This window comes from Chionomys nivalis, chromosome 4 (assembly GCF_950005125.1).
Source record: "Chionomys nivalis chromosome 4, mChiNiv1.1, whole genome shotgun sequence".
Taxonomy (NCBI): Eukaryota; Metazoa; Chordata; class Mammalia; order Rodentia; family Cricetidae; genus Chionomys; species Chionomys nivalis.
The window spans coordinates 103,438,991-103,455,060 of NC_080089.1; the positions used below are offsets into that span (position 1 = coordinate 103,438,991).

General features: G+C 39.6%; 1 protein-coding gene across 2 annotated transcripts in view; it reads left to right on the plus strand.

The window, feature by feature from the left end:
- Dcaf1 (DDB1 and CUL4 associated factor 1) overlaps positions 1-16,070 on the plus strand; it is a 68,533-nt gene that overhangs the window by 25,721 nt on the left and 26,742 nt on the right. For both annotated transcript variants that reach the window (XM_057768710.1, XM_057768711.1), the window contains exons 10-13: positions 582-761; positions 2,262-2,471; positions 8,985-9,154; positions 10,882-11,006. In XM_057768710.1, the coding sequence (XP_057624693.1) occupies positions 582-761; positions 2,262-2,471; positions 8,985-9,154; positions 10,882-11,006 (685 nt within the window). The remainder of the gene's footprint in view (positions 1-581; positions 762-2,261; positions 2,472-8,984; positions 9,155-10,881; positions 11,007-16,070) is intronic.

Consider the following 16,070-nt stretch of genomic DNA (forward strand, 5'->3'; position numbering starts at 1 on the left):
TAATTTGTTGTTTAATTCATAGACGGTATAGACCTGTATGCGTCAGTGGAGCAGCAGACACTACATTTGTACACTCAGACATTTATAAGAATGTCTTTGCTGGGCATGGTGGCACATGACTTTGATCCTTGTACTTGGGAGACAGAGGCAGGTGGATCTCTGTGAGTTTGAGGCCATCCTGGCCTATGTAGTGAGTTCCAGGCCAGCTAGGGCCACAAAGTGAGACTATTTCAAAAGAAAACAAAACAAAAACAAAACAAAAGAAAAAAAAAACAGTCCTTAACTTCTGTGTCTTCATGATTGTTAAGCAAGATGTTAATACTTCATGCCCCGAGTCATTTAGAAGCATTAAATGATAAATTTTTTTTGGCTCTTGGTAAAATATAGGTTGTACTTAATTTAGGTAGTTTTCTGGTTTGGAATGGATTATGTTCTAGACCTGACTTAGAATGATCACTGTTTTCTATAAACATCTCTACCTACACTGGTGAATTTTTCATCCCTTTTAAAGAAACCTTTGCTTCAAATGTTAAAAAATAGATTTTATTTATTTATTTACTTTTTTTTTTTTTTTTTTGCAGGTTTGCATGCATCCCCACAATGTTCTATCTGATGTGGTGAATTATACCCTGTGGTTAATGGAATGTTCTCATGCTTCAGGATGCTGCCATGCTACAATGTTTTTCTCAATTTGCTTCTCGTTTCGGGCTGTCTTGGAGCTCTTTGACCGTTATGATGGTCTTCGTCGCCTGGTGAACTTGGTGAGGTTCTTCCACTAGCTTTTCAGTTAGCTATAGGGGTCCTCTTTGTTTTGGCTATCCTGAAAGGCATCATGTAGAAGAGAGAAAATTTCCTTCTGGTAGTTTGAATCAAGGTTTCATGTAGCCCAATCTGTCCTTAACTTGCTGTATAGCCAAGAAGGACTTTGAATTACCATCTCTCCTGTCTCTTATTTCTCAGTGCTGGAATCAAAGATATGTATCATTGCACCTAGTTGGGTGCATTTCTGATTGGCATTTTGGGCTTTGATTGTATGTATATATATTTATGAGTTTTTTCTTTCTGTCTTTTCTCTGGTTTTTTTTTTTTTTTTTTTGGTACTGAGGATTGAACCCAAGGTGCCATACATATTTACTATACCGTTAAACTGCAGCACCCAGCCCTGTTCTCTGTCTCTGGTGGTTGGAGTTTACTATGCCATTGTAGCCTTTATGTATGTATGTATTTACCCAGTAATTTTGTAGGAGGGTTGCTGTGATAACCTTAATTTTTCCTCTTTTTTTTTTTCTTTTTGCTTTTTTTTTTTTTTTTTTTTTTTGCTTTTGTGAGAAAAGGTCTCACTATGTAGCCTTGTTTGGAACCAGGCTAAGCTTACTATACCATTGTAGCCTACCTGCCTTTCTGTATGTATGTATATATGTATGTATGTATGTATGTATGTATGTATGTATGTATTTTTATATTTATGTATGTATTTATTTACCCAGTAATTTTGTAGGAGCGTTGCTATGATAACCTTAATTTTTTTCTTACCTTTTTTTTTTTTTTTTTGCTTTTGTGAGAAAAGGTCTCCCTATGTAGCCTTGTTTGGAACTCCTTTTGTAACCATGCTGACATTGAACTTCTATTGATTTTTCTGGCTCTGCTTCTCAAGTGCTGGGAGCTGGATTGCTATTGTGGTTAATTTTGACCTTTTCAAATGACAACAACTTTAGACTGGTATATCTTTGTTTTCCTTTTTTTGTTAATTTTTAAAAAGATTTTATTTCATGTGCGTTTGTGTTTTGTTTGCATTCATGTCTGCGTGAGGGTGTTGGATTCCCTGGAACTGATGTCACAGACAGTTGTGAGCTGCCATGTGGTACTAGGAATTGAACCCAGCTCCACTGGAAGATTAGCCAGTGTTCTTAACCACTGAGCCATCTCTCCAACCTCTCTTTTTTTAAAATTTTAAGGCAATTTCTCTGTAGTTCAAGTTAGCTTTGAATATTCTTTGGAACTTAGTATTTTCATGCCTCAGTCTCTCAAGTGTTGTAGTACAAGAATACACTACCATACTGCATCTTCTCTGTATATTTTAATATGATTAGAAGCTCCCATTTTTCTTTCATATGATTGTTAGCATGTTGTATATATGGATAGACTTGTCAGTATTGTTGAATGTAAATATTTACCAAAATCTCTTTTGTTATCTTTTTACTTTTCTCTTCTGTGTGCTCTTTCCCCATCTCCTTTGCAATCTTATACCTGTTTACTAATAGATCAGTACTTTGGAGATTTTAAATTTGGAAGACCAGGGTGCACTTTTGAGTGATGATGAAATATTTGCTAGCCGCCAAACAGGCAAACATACCTGCATGGCTCTGCGCAAGTATTTTGAGGCTCACCTGGCCATTAAATTGGAACAAGTCAAGCAGTCACTGCAGAGGACTGAGGGTGGTATTCTTGTTCACCCTCAACCTCCATACAAGGTAAGAGAATAGTCATTTATTTGTTTAATTTTATTTTTGAGGCATTATGTTTTAGAGTTATTATTGCTATGATGAAAAAGTATGACCAACACAACTTTGGGAAGAGAGTTTTATTGGCTTACGGTTCATATCACTGTTCATCATCAAAGGAAGTCAGGGCAGCAACTCAAATGGCAGGAACCTGAAGGCAGGAGCTGATGCAGAGACTATTGAAGAATGCTGCTTACTGGCTAATGTCTGGAAATTGGTTCGTGGACAAAGATTCTCTTTTGCTACAATATAATTGTAGTTTTTATCTATTTGAGAAATTTTCTGCTTATACAGATGAGACATATGGTAGACTTCTGTTTTATGCCTGGAAACACCATGAATGATTAGCCAGTACCAAAGGTCCATATGAGTCATGCCACCATAAAAATCAGTTTGCCTTTGCTGCCTGTTACAGGTTAGGCCATTATGGACATTGCTTTATCTTTGTTGCCCATTATGATAACTATAGTCACCTTACTTTTGGCACTTCAGTGCTGCCACCTGGCCCCTGCTACTTTGAGGCTCAATTTAACCTGCATTTAATTCATCCAGCTGAGTAACAGCATCTCCAACCCTAAGGTGTGGTATAAGGAAAAGAGTGACAACAGAGCTCTACAAATGGAGTAGTGCCCCCTCACTATTTTGCATCTCTTAGTATTAGTGAAGAGCATGTCTTCTGGGCCTTCCAATATGGAGGATTAGGTTTTAGACAGTGTATCTACTCTAGCATTGCAATTTTCTTGAGCCTTTAAATCTCTTCATATGTTGGAAGAGGCCACTTTTTGGTTCCCGGCTGTTCAGCCCCAAAATAATCTCACAGAAACTGTGTTATTTAAATCACTGCTTCACCCATTAGTTAACTCTTACATATTAATTTAACCCATCTCCATTAATCTGTGTATCTCCATGTGGCTGTGGCTTACTGGGTAAAGTTACCAGCATCTGTGTCTGGCAGTGCTATATGGCTTCCCTCTGACCTGTCTCCTTTCTCCCAGCATTCAGTTTATCTACGCCTATCTACCCTATCAGGCCAAACCAGTTTCTTTATTAACCAATGTTTAGATGAAAAGGAAGGTTTTAACTTTAACATAGTATATCAAGCAAGAATTACAGTTACAATATTTATATCTACTTTATCTTTTATCATATCTAAGGAAAACTATAAGTATAACCATTTATTCTTCAACTCCATCAGAGACTCCAGAAGGATATAATATTACCTAAATAAACAGGAAATGCATTGTAAGCAACTTCCAAAACTCTAGAAATGATAGAGACATTCTGCTGCCTGGATGGTCACTCAAAGTTCTTCTGTATTGTTGGGGCATCCATCTTTAGCCTATGGGCCCATAGTATCCAGCAGACTTTTCCATGAAACGGGAAATTTTAAAGACAGTTCCGTCTATATTGGCAGTTTGTCAGTCACTTTCTTCTGTGTACTACAGAATGTCTGGCAGACTCTTTCATGAAGCAGGAACCCCAAAGGACCATGTCACCTTTAGGCAAGTTCAGCAGTCATTTCTCTGTGGGTCCTGCATGTCCAGTTCATCAAGCAGTACAGGCAAGAGCTGTCTCCTGCCCAAATGACCAATAAACTCCATAAGGAGCCTCTTCAGTGCCTATCTTCCTCTTGAAGTAATTGGTGCTGCCAGGAACTGATGTGTCTCATTGTCATGAAAAGTTTGAAATGCTTAAAACATTTTAAATGCCATATTCTATAGTCTTGGAAAGGTTTGAAGAATGCCTATCCATCTGAAATACATGTCTGTCCATCTAGAAAATCTAACATGACTACAAGCTTGACTATTATAGATGATTATCTATTAACCTATATTTCTTAATTATACATTATATTTTTAAATGAGCTGCACACACAATACCTTAATCAAGCAGAAACATAATAAAACTGACCTTAAATTTGTATCAGTAAACCAAAATCCATATCAATGCAAATCTCTATAGCATATCCCCCTTTAAATGTAAACAAACATTTACAGACAATATTTGGGGATATGGGCATAGTTGTCTCCAAACTACTTCCTGCTTTTTGTTGGCCGAAGTAATTTTTGGGGGTGTTCATAGCAACCTTTTGGGGTGTCTTAGTACATCAAACCACATTAGTCTGGAAGAGATCCACAGGTTCTCATCCTCTGGAAACAAAAGAACAACCTCTTTACCAAAGCAACATATCCTTTGACTCAAATTTTGAAATCAAGATACCTTTAAAGTATATATGTTGGTTTTGCTTAGGAGCTCATACAATGAAATGTCTCTCTGTACTTAGCTCCTTCAGAGTCAAAAAATTCATAGAAAACACAATATACATAATCTAGACTCTGTGCTTATTATTTTTTACTCTATTACTTTTTAATTATTTTATTATCTTTATACCCCTTTTAATCTATGACTGTCTATACTCTTTAAAGTCTTTACCTTTTTTTTTTTTTTTTAAAACCATTTACTTCTCTTTTTCTTTTCTCTCCCAAGCCTACATACATTTATCCAACAATGTGGCTCATTTAGAGGTCTTTTTTTTTTTATCTGAATCTGTCTTTATTGTGTATCTGTAATTATTTTCTGACCAGAAGTGCTTCTTAAAATGCTAAGTCCTTCTTACAAACTTTAGTGGCACCATTGCTAGGGGAAATACCGCACTGCCTCCTTGCCCTGCCAAGTCCAGCATGGTAGAGCTGTTTGCTACCTCTGAGAGCCTTGCTCACAGCCCCATTTTTATGCACACAGCCAGTCTATATTGCCATTAGGCAAGTTGTAGCACTCTGTTCACAAACCTCATTTAAATGCTTGTCCTCCTGAAAGAGCCAGAGGTTGCATTGGCAGCATGACCCAGAAAGCTGGCATTTCAAAATGTCACGGCTTTTTTTCTGCTACCACTGAATCAGGAAGACCCCTCTTAAAGGAGCTGCTACTTACTCTGTTCTCTTGTGTCTAGGATTCCTTTTTAAACTTTCTCAGATTTTAAGTGGATTTAATTAGCCACGTTGGTGCCAGTTTGTTGTTATGAGGCCATTAGTTTGTTTCCCTACTGCCCAGCTCAGACTAGAAATAACCACACAGAAACTGTATTATTTAAATCACTGCATAGCCCATTAGCTCTAGCTACTTATTGGCTAATTCTTACATATTAATTTAACCCATCTTCATTAATCTGTGTATCTCCATGTAGCTGTTACTTACCAGGTAAAGTTCCCAGCATCTGTCTCTGGCAAGACTATATGGTTTCTCTCTGACCTGTCTCCTTTCTCCTAGCATTCAGTTTGGTTTTCCCCGCCTATCTACCCTGTCAGGCCAAACCAGTTTCTCTATTAACCAATGGCATTCACAGCATACAGAGGGCAATCTTACACTTCATAGTCACTAAGCCAGGGGATATTAGGCATCACCAACTCCTTTTTAATAGGCTATCTTTGGACTGATGCTTCAGCCAACCATTTAAATATACTTTTGTTATCTTTTGTTCGTTTTGTTATGTTTTTGTTTTTTTAACACAGGATTTCTTTGTGTGACTGTCCTGGAACTAGCTCTATAGATCAGGCTGACCTTGAACTCACAAAGCTTTGCCTGCTTCTGCCTCGTTGGTGCTGAGATTGAAGGCGTGCTTCACCACTGCCCAGCATTTTGTCACCTTTTTAAACTTTGAACTTTTCATATTAAACCCACACAAGTAAACTCAGCCCAATTTAGTTTTATGTTCATTCCACAACTTTAAAATCTATTTACACACATACTCCCCAGACTTCTACTTGAACGAATTAGCAAACTCATTGAGCTCTTTAGTAGTTTAGTGTACTTCCTCATGGACTATACTTTCTGTCTCCAGTCTACGAGCTTGCTTAGCTTTTAGTCTGGGTATAGTCTAGAGGCAACTATTGGTGGACTCTGAGGGACATCAGTACTGGCATCTTCTTCAGGGTAAGTCACTGCTGGTTTAGCAGACAACAAAGTGTTAATTTCCTTAGTAAAAGTAGGAAATGGCAAGTAGGGTTCAAAGTTTTCAGCTTCAATAGGGTCCTCCTGTATTAATTTTCAGGGAATTAATTCTCTTTGTAATTCAGCCAGTCAAATAATAAGTGCTTTTGTTTGACTTTCTAAACTTAAGCTTTGTAGCTTCTGGAGAGATTTCCTTCCAGGGCACACTAGAAACCTTTAGTGTGTACATCTGGAGCTGGTCAGTTTCATCATATTGCTGTCCTTCACTGTATTCTTTCATGCTAGAAGTTAGTTATTATTACCATGGAGCTTATTCTTATCCTTTGCCAGTTTATCCAGAGATGCTAGGAACAACCAGCTTTTATCATCATTTTTCTTATTTTTCCACAAACTGTCAAAAGTCTTGTTTTTGTTTTTGTCTTCTCTGTGTTGTCCTGGCTGTTCTGGAACTAGCTCTGTGAACCAGTCTGGCCTTGAACTCACAGATCTACTTGCCTCTGCTTCCAGAATATTGGAACTAAAGACATGCCCCACCACTGCCCAACTTCAACGGTTTACTTACGTAGAGTCACCAAATCCATTGCTTCTCAGAATAGGTGAATAATTAAATGCATTTGTCTCCTTAAGTTTGTAAACTAGGTCACACTATGGGCTTTTAATACACTCCAAGCTGCCGGGCGGTGGTGGCGCACGCCTTTAATCCCAGCACTCGGGAGGCAGAGGCAGGCGGATCTCTGGGAGTTCGAGGCCAGCCTGGTCCACAAGAGCTAGTTCCAGGACAGGCACCAAAGCTACAGAGAAACCCTGTCTCGAAAAACCAAAAACAACAACAACAAAAAAACCAAATAATACTCTCCAAGCTTCTAGGAGAGGCTTCAGTAACTGGAGGGGCTACAATAACAGTAGGCAATGGCAAATTGGAAAGCCTGTTCCAGATTCTTAAAAAAATCATCCTTGGGGAAAAAAAATCATCCTTGGCTGGGCGGTGGTGGTGCACACCCATAATCCCAGCACTCAGGAGGCATAGGGAGATGGATTGCTTTGCTCTGCTCTATTGAGTTTCAGGACAGCCAGGGATATACAAGGGAAATCCTGTCTCGGAAAACTAAAACCCAAACAAAAACAACATAAAACCCCATCATTTTACTTCTGTTGCTCTGGAACCACTTCTGGTACCAAATCTTTGATCAGGGTTCTCAGGAAGAATAGAATTTATAGAATGAACTCACACACACTCACACACGCGCACAAACTTATTAGACTGGCTTAACAGTCTGGTCCAGCTCATCCAACAATGTCTATATACCAATATAATTTCAAAAATTCCAGTAGTCCATGAAGTTGGATGTCTCAGGTGGTCTTCAGTATATGACAGATTCCTGAAGAAGTAGACTATAATGCTAGTAAGGAATGGTCTTGGCCAGAGAGAGCAAGAGCTAGCAGGCAAAGAGCAAAAGCTTCCTTTTTCCATGTACTTTATATAGGCTGCCAGCAGAAAGTGTGGCCTAGATTAAAGGTGGATCTTATCATCCTAACTGAACTAAAGGTGTATCTTCCAACCTTAAAAGATCTGTATTAAAAGTGGGTCTTCCCACTTAATTGTTTTAATGAAGAAAAAAAATCTCTCATAGGTTTGCTAGGCTGATTGGATTTTTGTTAATTCCAGATGTAGTTAAGTTGACAACCAAGAAAGACTACACAAGGTCTCTGTTAGTAAACCAGACTGGCCTAGAACTCAGAGAACTATTAGCCTCTGCCTTCTACGCACTGGGCCATTTCTGAGTGCCTTCTAAGTGTACCACCATAGCCAGTTTCTATTCTTTTATTTCTTGTTTCTGTGTTGGGGATCAAAAACGGGGTCTCATACATGTCAGATTAGTGTTGTAAAACTTAACTACATCCTGACCTAGAACACAGTCTTAAAAATTAATACAACTTGCAGCAGTTCCAGGTTTGAAATCACATCTGAGACCAATGCCATGTCTGTAGGACATACAGTTTTGCATTTTACCTTCCCTATAAGAAAGCAGAACAATTAAAAGTGGAGGTAATAGACGAATTTCAAAGACCTTTTTGTTCCCACTTATAAGTCACTGCTATTTTGGCGCTAAACTAGAACTAAAGGCACTCAAGAGTAAAACTGCTTGCTTTCGTGAAAACTGCAGAATTCTGTTTGGGAAAGGATGTGTCCGTAACTAGCTAGCTCTCTGTCATTTTGGAACTTATTTGATCAATTTGGGATCAAGATGAATGTCTGCATGTTTCAAAAATTGCAAGTTGAAGAGATACCTGTTTCTTGATGCTACTTTCTTAGCTTTCTTAAGTATGCATAAATCAACCTTGTGTTATTTTTTTTTAATATGTGTGCCAATCACAAATAAAGTATTAATCGTTATGTAGCATTGTTTTACATATGGACTGGTGACTCAGGAATTGTGGAAATTGAAAGCTTTTATTAAAATCTTTGGGCAAACATTGAGAAAGTAGTAGATAGATGATGCAATTTTGTATTGTAATACATACCTCTCCTTATAGGCATGCTCATACACTCATGAGCAGATTGTGGAAATGATGGAGTTTTTGATAGAATATGGCCCAGCTCAGCTGTATTGGGAACCTGCTGAAGTCTTCCTCAAGCTTTCGTGTGTGCAGCTCTTGCTACAGCTTATTTCCATTGCCTGCAATTGGAAGACCTATTACGCAAGGTGGGACTAGAAATTTCGCATGAAGTTCAGTATTTACATAGTACATGTTTAACAAGTTTTTGTTGAGGTGAAGTTTTAAACTAGACTCTGTGACAGAAGTATATTAAGTATGAAAGTGTTTTTTGTTGTTGTTGTGTGGTGGTGGCACATGTCTTTGGTTCCGTCACTTGAAAGGCAGAGGCAGGCAGATCTCTCAGTTCCAGGCAAGCCTACTGTACAGAGTGAGTTCCAGGACAGCTAGGGCTACACAGAGAACCCCCCCCCCAAAAAAAAACAACCAAAAGTAATAGCCCCAAGTATGATTTTTATTATTTAATTTTTTATACTTTACCGCCTTTTCTTTTTATGTGTGTATGTGGTTGTGTGAGCTTATGTATCTCACATATAGGATCTTGAGCAGAAGAGGGCATCAAAACCCCTGGAATTTGGAGTCAGACGGTTGTGAAATGCCTTGTAGGTGCTGGGAATTTAACCCATGTCTTCTGAAAGAACAACCAGTGCTTTTATCTCCTGGTCTATCTTCCAGCCTCATTATTTTATATTTTGAGACAGAATCTCACTATGCAGCCCTGCCTGGCCTGGAACTCAGTGAGGTCCGTCTGCCTCTGCTTCCCGAGTGATGGGAATAAAAGGTGTGTGCTATGATGCCCAACTATAATGTGATTTTTTTCAAAAAATATTTTTTACTTATGTAGACACCCCCCCCCCCCCCCCCCCCCCGGTGTGTGTGTGCTAGTTAGAGACAGCATACAGGTATTGATTCTCTCCTTTCACCATGTGAGTCCCAGGGATAATACTGTGAGTCAGGTTTGATAGCAAGTGACTATCTGCTGATCTGTCTCCATGGCTTCAAAGGTGTGATTTTGGCTTTAAAAGTATTTATTTACTTAATAACCCAGGACTCCAGCACCAAATCGGGAATGCAGAGACATTGGACCTTTTGCTTGCTTCCATGCTTCCTTCATCCATCGATCGATCGATCGATCGATCTATCTATCTATCTATCTATCTATCTATCTATCTATCTATCTATCTATGTATCTATGTATCTATGTATCTATCATCTGTCTATCATCTATCCATCTATCATTTATCAATCTGTCCATCTATCTATCTATCTATCTATCTATCTATCTATCTATCTATCTATCTATCTATCTATCATCTATCTCCTGAGGCAGGGTTTCTCTGTGCAGCCCTGCCTGTCCTGGAACTCATTCTGTAGACCAGGTTGGCATTGAACCCAGAGATCTGCCTGCATCCCAAAGATTTGCCTGCATTTGTTTCCTGAGTGCTGGGATTAAAGGCATGTTTCACCGTTGCCTGACCTGAAATCTTAAACAAACAAACAGACAAAACAAAAAAAACCCAAAACCTGTTTTGGGCAAGGGAGATGGCTCAGTGGGAAAAGAAATTGCCTCCAAGCCTTGTGACCTATGTTTGATCTCTGGGACCAACATGATAGAACGAGAAATCCAAGTTGTCTTCTGACTATACACACTATGACACACACGAATCAGTAAATGTAATTACAATCATATCTCATTTCCATATTTTTAGTGTCTAGTATATTCTCTGTCTTAAATATTTTTTTAAAAAATAAGTATTTTAGAACATTTCAAAATATCTCGTTTTTTTTAAATTCTTTTTTTAGTAATTATATTGTAGTTCCCCTTTGACTAGTTCTTTATTTATTTATTTATTTGTTTATTTATTTATTTGACTAGGAATGACACTGTGCGCTTTGCTTTGGATGTCTTGGCTATTCTCACTGTGGTGCCAAAAATCCAGCTCCAATTGGCAGAGTCAGTGGATGTACTGGACGAGGCTGGCTCTACTGTGTCCACTGTAGGTAGGTTGGACCATGTTACTACGCTAGTCTTCATGAGTGTATGCAGGTGCATGCATGCATGTGAAGGCCAAGAGACAGCATAAGGTGTTATTCTTTAGGGAATCATGATGTTTCTTTTTGATATCTGGAATTCACCAGGTAGGTTAGGCTGGATGGCCAGTGAGCCTTGGGGATGTATTTTCTTCTTTTTTCCCAGTACTAGGATATAAGTATATACTACTATTCCTGATTGTTATATTAGTTTTTGGTAGGTTCTAGGGTTTATACTTAAGCCCTGTGATGGTAAGACAGACATTTTACAGACTACGCTATCTCTCAAGCCTGCGCCTTACCAATTTTCTTGTGTGATAATTTGTCTTTGCTCTTTCTGTCAAATTTGTAACCTAATTTTAGGGTGTTAGAATATAACAATAATTTTTAATGTGTGGGTCAAACGACCCTTTCATAGGAGTTGCATATCAGATATCCTGCATATCAGATAATTTACATTATGGTTCACAGCAGTAGCAAAATTAGTTACGAAGTAGCAACAAAAATAATTTTATGGTTGGGGTTACTACAATATGAAGAATTGTTTTTAAGGGTCGCAGCATTTGGAAGGTTGAGAACCACTAGAATAGAAGGTTGTGGAAGAAGGTTTCTTGTCTGTCAGCTGTAATTGATACCACACAGTTCATATAGTGAGAGTCATGTTAATACACTTAGGATTTCTGGATGGGTCAGATATTTCTATACTAGGATGTGCACTTCCCAGAACTTTACCTTTACAATGATTAATAAGTTAGGACAAACAATAAAAAGTTTGGTCTTTGATCGTTAATAGAAGTCTGCCAAAATATACGTTTACTCTGTCCTGCTGGGTTTTTTGACTTATCCTCCATGTGTAATTCATCATTTAGACCAGTAATATTTTTTACAGCAGAAATTGGAGCTTTTAATTTTCTTGGTGAGGCACGTTCTCCACTGTGACTGGGAATGACTGGGCCACTGTTGGCTTGGGGGCCTGCGAGAGGCCCCTCAAGGAGTTTCCCAACGGTATCGGGTTGCCTTGTCTGTCTGTTGTGGACCTGCATTCGTTGGACCAATGTCGGCCTTTACCGCATCTCCTACATATACCTGAAGGCCGAGGTCCTATTTTTGTCATTCCCAGAAGGGATATTAGTCCTAGAAATCCTTTGCCTGCAATCCCTTTTCAGATGTCCTAATTTACCACAATTAAAACACCTGGCATTTTGATGTCTCCTCATTGCTTTGGAAATCGCTTCTCCTACCCAAGATTCATCATTATAGCTAAACGTCTCAACATTCATTGTATGCTGAATCCATTCATCCGTAGGTGCTGATCTAAACTTTAAAGGCCCAATTATCTTTTTGCATTCTATGTTTGCATTCTCAAAAGCTAGAGATTCAAAAAGTAGTCGTCTAGCTTCTGGGTTGGTTACCCCTATGTCCAGAGCCTTAATTAATCTTTGCAAAAAGTCAATAAAGGATTCTCTCTGTCCCTGCCTAATTCTGGTATATGATTCAACCCTTTTTGCTGGATCTTGTAGCCTATTCCAAGCATTTAAAGCTGCTTGGTGACATAGACACAGTACTTCATCATCATAAAGAGCTTGGACCTGTGGATCAGCATATTCTCCTGCACCAAGAATTTGATCTTGGGAAACCTCCACACCTTTTGCTCTTCCTTGCTGTTCCATATGTTTGGATTCTTCTCTAAAATAGATTCCAAACATCAAGGAAGGTCCATTATCTAAAACTGCAGACACTAACTGATGGAAATCGTGGGGGGTAGCTCTAGCATTAGAAGCCCAAGTCCTTATCATTTCCTTAACATATGCGGAGTGCAAGCCAAAGGTAACAATAGCTTGCTTAATTTCTTTTAGATCATTCATTGCTGTTGGCATCCATCTAGCTTCTCTGACTCCCTTTGAGTCTTTAGAAGTTGACGCTTTGTCAGAATGAATTACAGGATATGTTGCTAAAACCCTGGGTAAGCCAGTTCTAATAGCTGGTGGTGGCATCGTATCCTGTCCTTGTGCCTTCTTACTCTGTTCACCAGCTCCAATAATTTCTTCAATCATTTCAAGTCTTTTTATTATTGTCTCTTTTGAATCCTGAATCTCCTGACCTGCATGAGTTTCTAGTAAAGATTGTATGGTTCTTAGGAGTGCCATATTCTTCCTAAATGATAGAATATTCAAAAGAATACTGAAACCTAGTAACCAGTAAATTAAGTTATCCCCATAGTCATATAAACCTTGCATGATATAACCCATTGTTTTGGTAACCAAAACAGTAAAATTCGTGTTGGAAACGAAAACTGCCATATTACCTATTATCCAGCAGGTAGCGCTGTTGCCAAGTCGCGACGAAAACGGGGTCCTGTTTCAGTGTCCACCTAGTATTTGTTAAAAACTGGGAAATGCAAGTTGCTCAACAAAGTAAATGTAATTAAATCAATTCTGTACACGGAACCATAAACCCAGAATCCAGGGGTAGAGAAGATTAACCCGGAAGCCGTGTATGCCTCCATGTGACAGAGTTGTTCCAAGGGCTTGCAGTTTTCGGCAACTGGTAACCGTGTACTCTGGTTCGCGCCGCTTAAGAGCTGCGCTTGCAAGGGAGATTTGAAAACGACTCAGAAAAGAGCAAACCACGCGGGCAGAGACTACGCGGGCTTGTGTAGTTTAAATCCACGTAGGGAGGCAAATGATAGGCTGCGTGGGGACTTGAAGTCAATCTTAGGTGTCTAAAGGGAAAATATAAAGAACTGCAGCAAGAAAAGCCACTGCGGAATGATTTATGTTAAACTGCTGGCTCCATGCACAAGGCACAGGCCGCAAGGCACAGGCCGCGGCCGAACTGGCGGCAGGCAGCCGAGCGGGGGGAAAGGAGGGGTCCTAAAACCAAACGTTGGGTGCCAGATGAAGGCGTAAGTCATAAACAATCCCACACCAGTCTGGAATTATGATTAATAGGGTGGTATTTATTTAAAGGGGAAAAAACTTACAGATCACCGTCCCAGACAACAGCCCTCTGCTCAATTAGGAAGAAGTCTAGTCGCCAGAACCAGAGCAGGAAGTAAAGAGAGAGTGAGGAGGGAAGCAGCCACTTTTTTAAAGGGAAAGAGACTACGCCCCAATGGGCTGGTATCTCAGCGGCTATTGGCTGGAGGAGTGGAAGGACCTCCCACAACACTTGAGTACTTAGAATCATAAGGAGAAAGCTTGTGTTTGGAAAAACGTTGTTGCTGGGTGGTGGTGGTGCATACTATTGTTTCCTGCCCTAGAGGCAGTCTAGTCTATAACAGCAAGATCTAGGACAGAAGGGCTACACAAAGAAACGGTATCTCGAAAAATAACAATAGAAAACTCATAATATTAAGAGCAGGCTGTTGAGGTGAATGATGACAGACTGTGGTTCTTCAGGTATAGTACTCTGGGAAAGAAGAACACGCGTGCACGCGTGCGTGCGTATGTACACACACACACACACACACACACACACACACACACACACACACACAGTTTTTGGGTTTTTGAGACATGGTTTCTCTGTCTAGCCCTGGCTGTCCTGTAACTCACTCTAGACCAGGTAGCCTAGGACTCAGAGATCTGCCTGCCCCTGCCTCCCGAGGACTGGGATTAAAGGTATGTGCCACCACCACCTGGTTTAATAGTGAATAATGTTCCTATTGCTGTGAGACTTGCTCAGCTAAGGGCTTTTTGCTTTCCTGCAAAGGTTTTAGTTCATTTCCACTATTTTTGTCCCTTTTACCTTGGAAACACTGTACACAAACTTTGATAGCTTTCACACTTCATATAACCCCTCTAATAACTATACAAGAGATATCGTACATGAGATATTCAGGTACAGAACATGTAGCAAACCAATTGTGCTTTTTTGTTGTTTTGGAGGATGTGTGTGTTAGAGACAGGGTTTCAGGTATCCCAGACTAGTCTCTTAATTTACTATGTACCCGGGGATGACCCTGAACTCCTGATCTTTCTACCTCCACCTGATAAGTATTTTTAAGCAAGTATGTAGGTTTGGGGTGTTAGCTCTCTCCTTTGCTCCTGTTGAGACATGACCTATCTTGTTGCTTTGAGTACATGATCTTCCAACCAGTCTGTTCTCTCGTCTTTGTCTTGTTATCTTGTTGTGGAAATGCTAAATACTGCTATTACAGATTTATTTTTTTTTGGGGGGGGGGGGGGCTGTATGTTTCTCTGTGTAGCAGCCCAGCTGCCCTGGAACTCACTTTGTAGTTCAGGCTTGCCTCCAGCTCACTGAAATCTACCTGAGTCTGCCTCCCAAGTTCTGGGATTACAGGCATGTGTCCCCACCACTTGGTAACATTCAGTTTTTTTTTTTTGTTTTTTTTTTTTTAACATGGGTTCTGGGGATCAAATTCAGATCATCAGGCTTATACAGCAGCCTTCTTACCCTCTGAGTCATCTTCTTGGCTCTTAAAGCTCTATAGAATGGATTTCTTCATGGTGTTTTATATTGTATATTGTAGTCCCTTTCTTATATATGCCTTCCACTTTCCTACTTCCAATCTTCCTGTTCCCTGTTCTTCTTTCATGTCACACTTACACATAGTTAAATTTAGATTCTCCATGTGGGACAAAATTTTTTTTTCTTGCTCCTATCACCCTCATCTGCTCCCTTTTTAAGACCTCTTCCTTCTCTGGGCATGATTGGGTAGGTACACTGTCAGAGCACTTGGGAGACAGAAGCGGGTCAGTCTTTTAGTTTGAGGGTAATGTGGTCTATGTAGTGAGTTCCAGAATAGCCTGGGCTAGGAAGAGAGAGAGAGACTGCCTCAAAGAAAACAAACCCAGAAGACAACCAGTAGGAAAACAAAAGAAAACAGTCATCTCTATTCTCTTTCTTAGGCCTGTTCTAGTCCCTTGCCTTTTTTTGGTGGTGGTTTGTTTTTGAGACAGATTCTCACTCTGTAGCCCAGCCTGGCCTGGAATTTACTGTGTACTCCAGGCTTGCCTTGACTTTGTTTTGTATCTTCCTGCCTCAGCCTTCTGAATATTGGCATCCTAG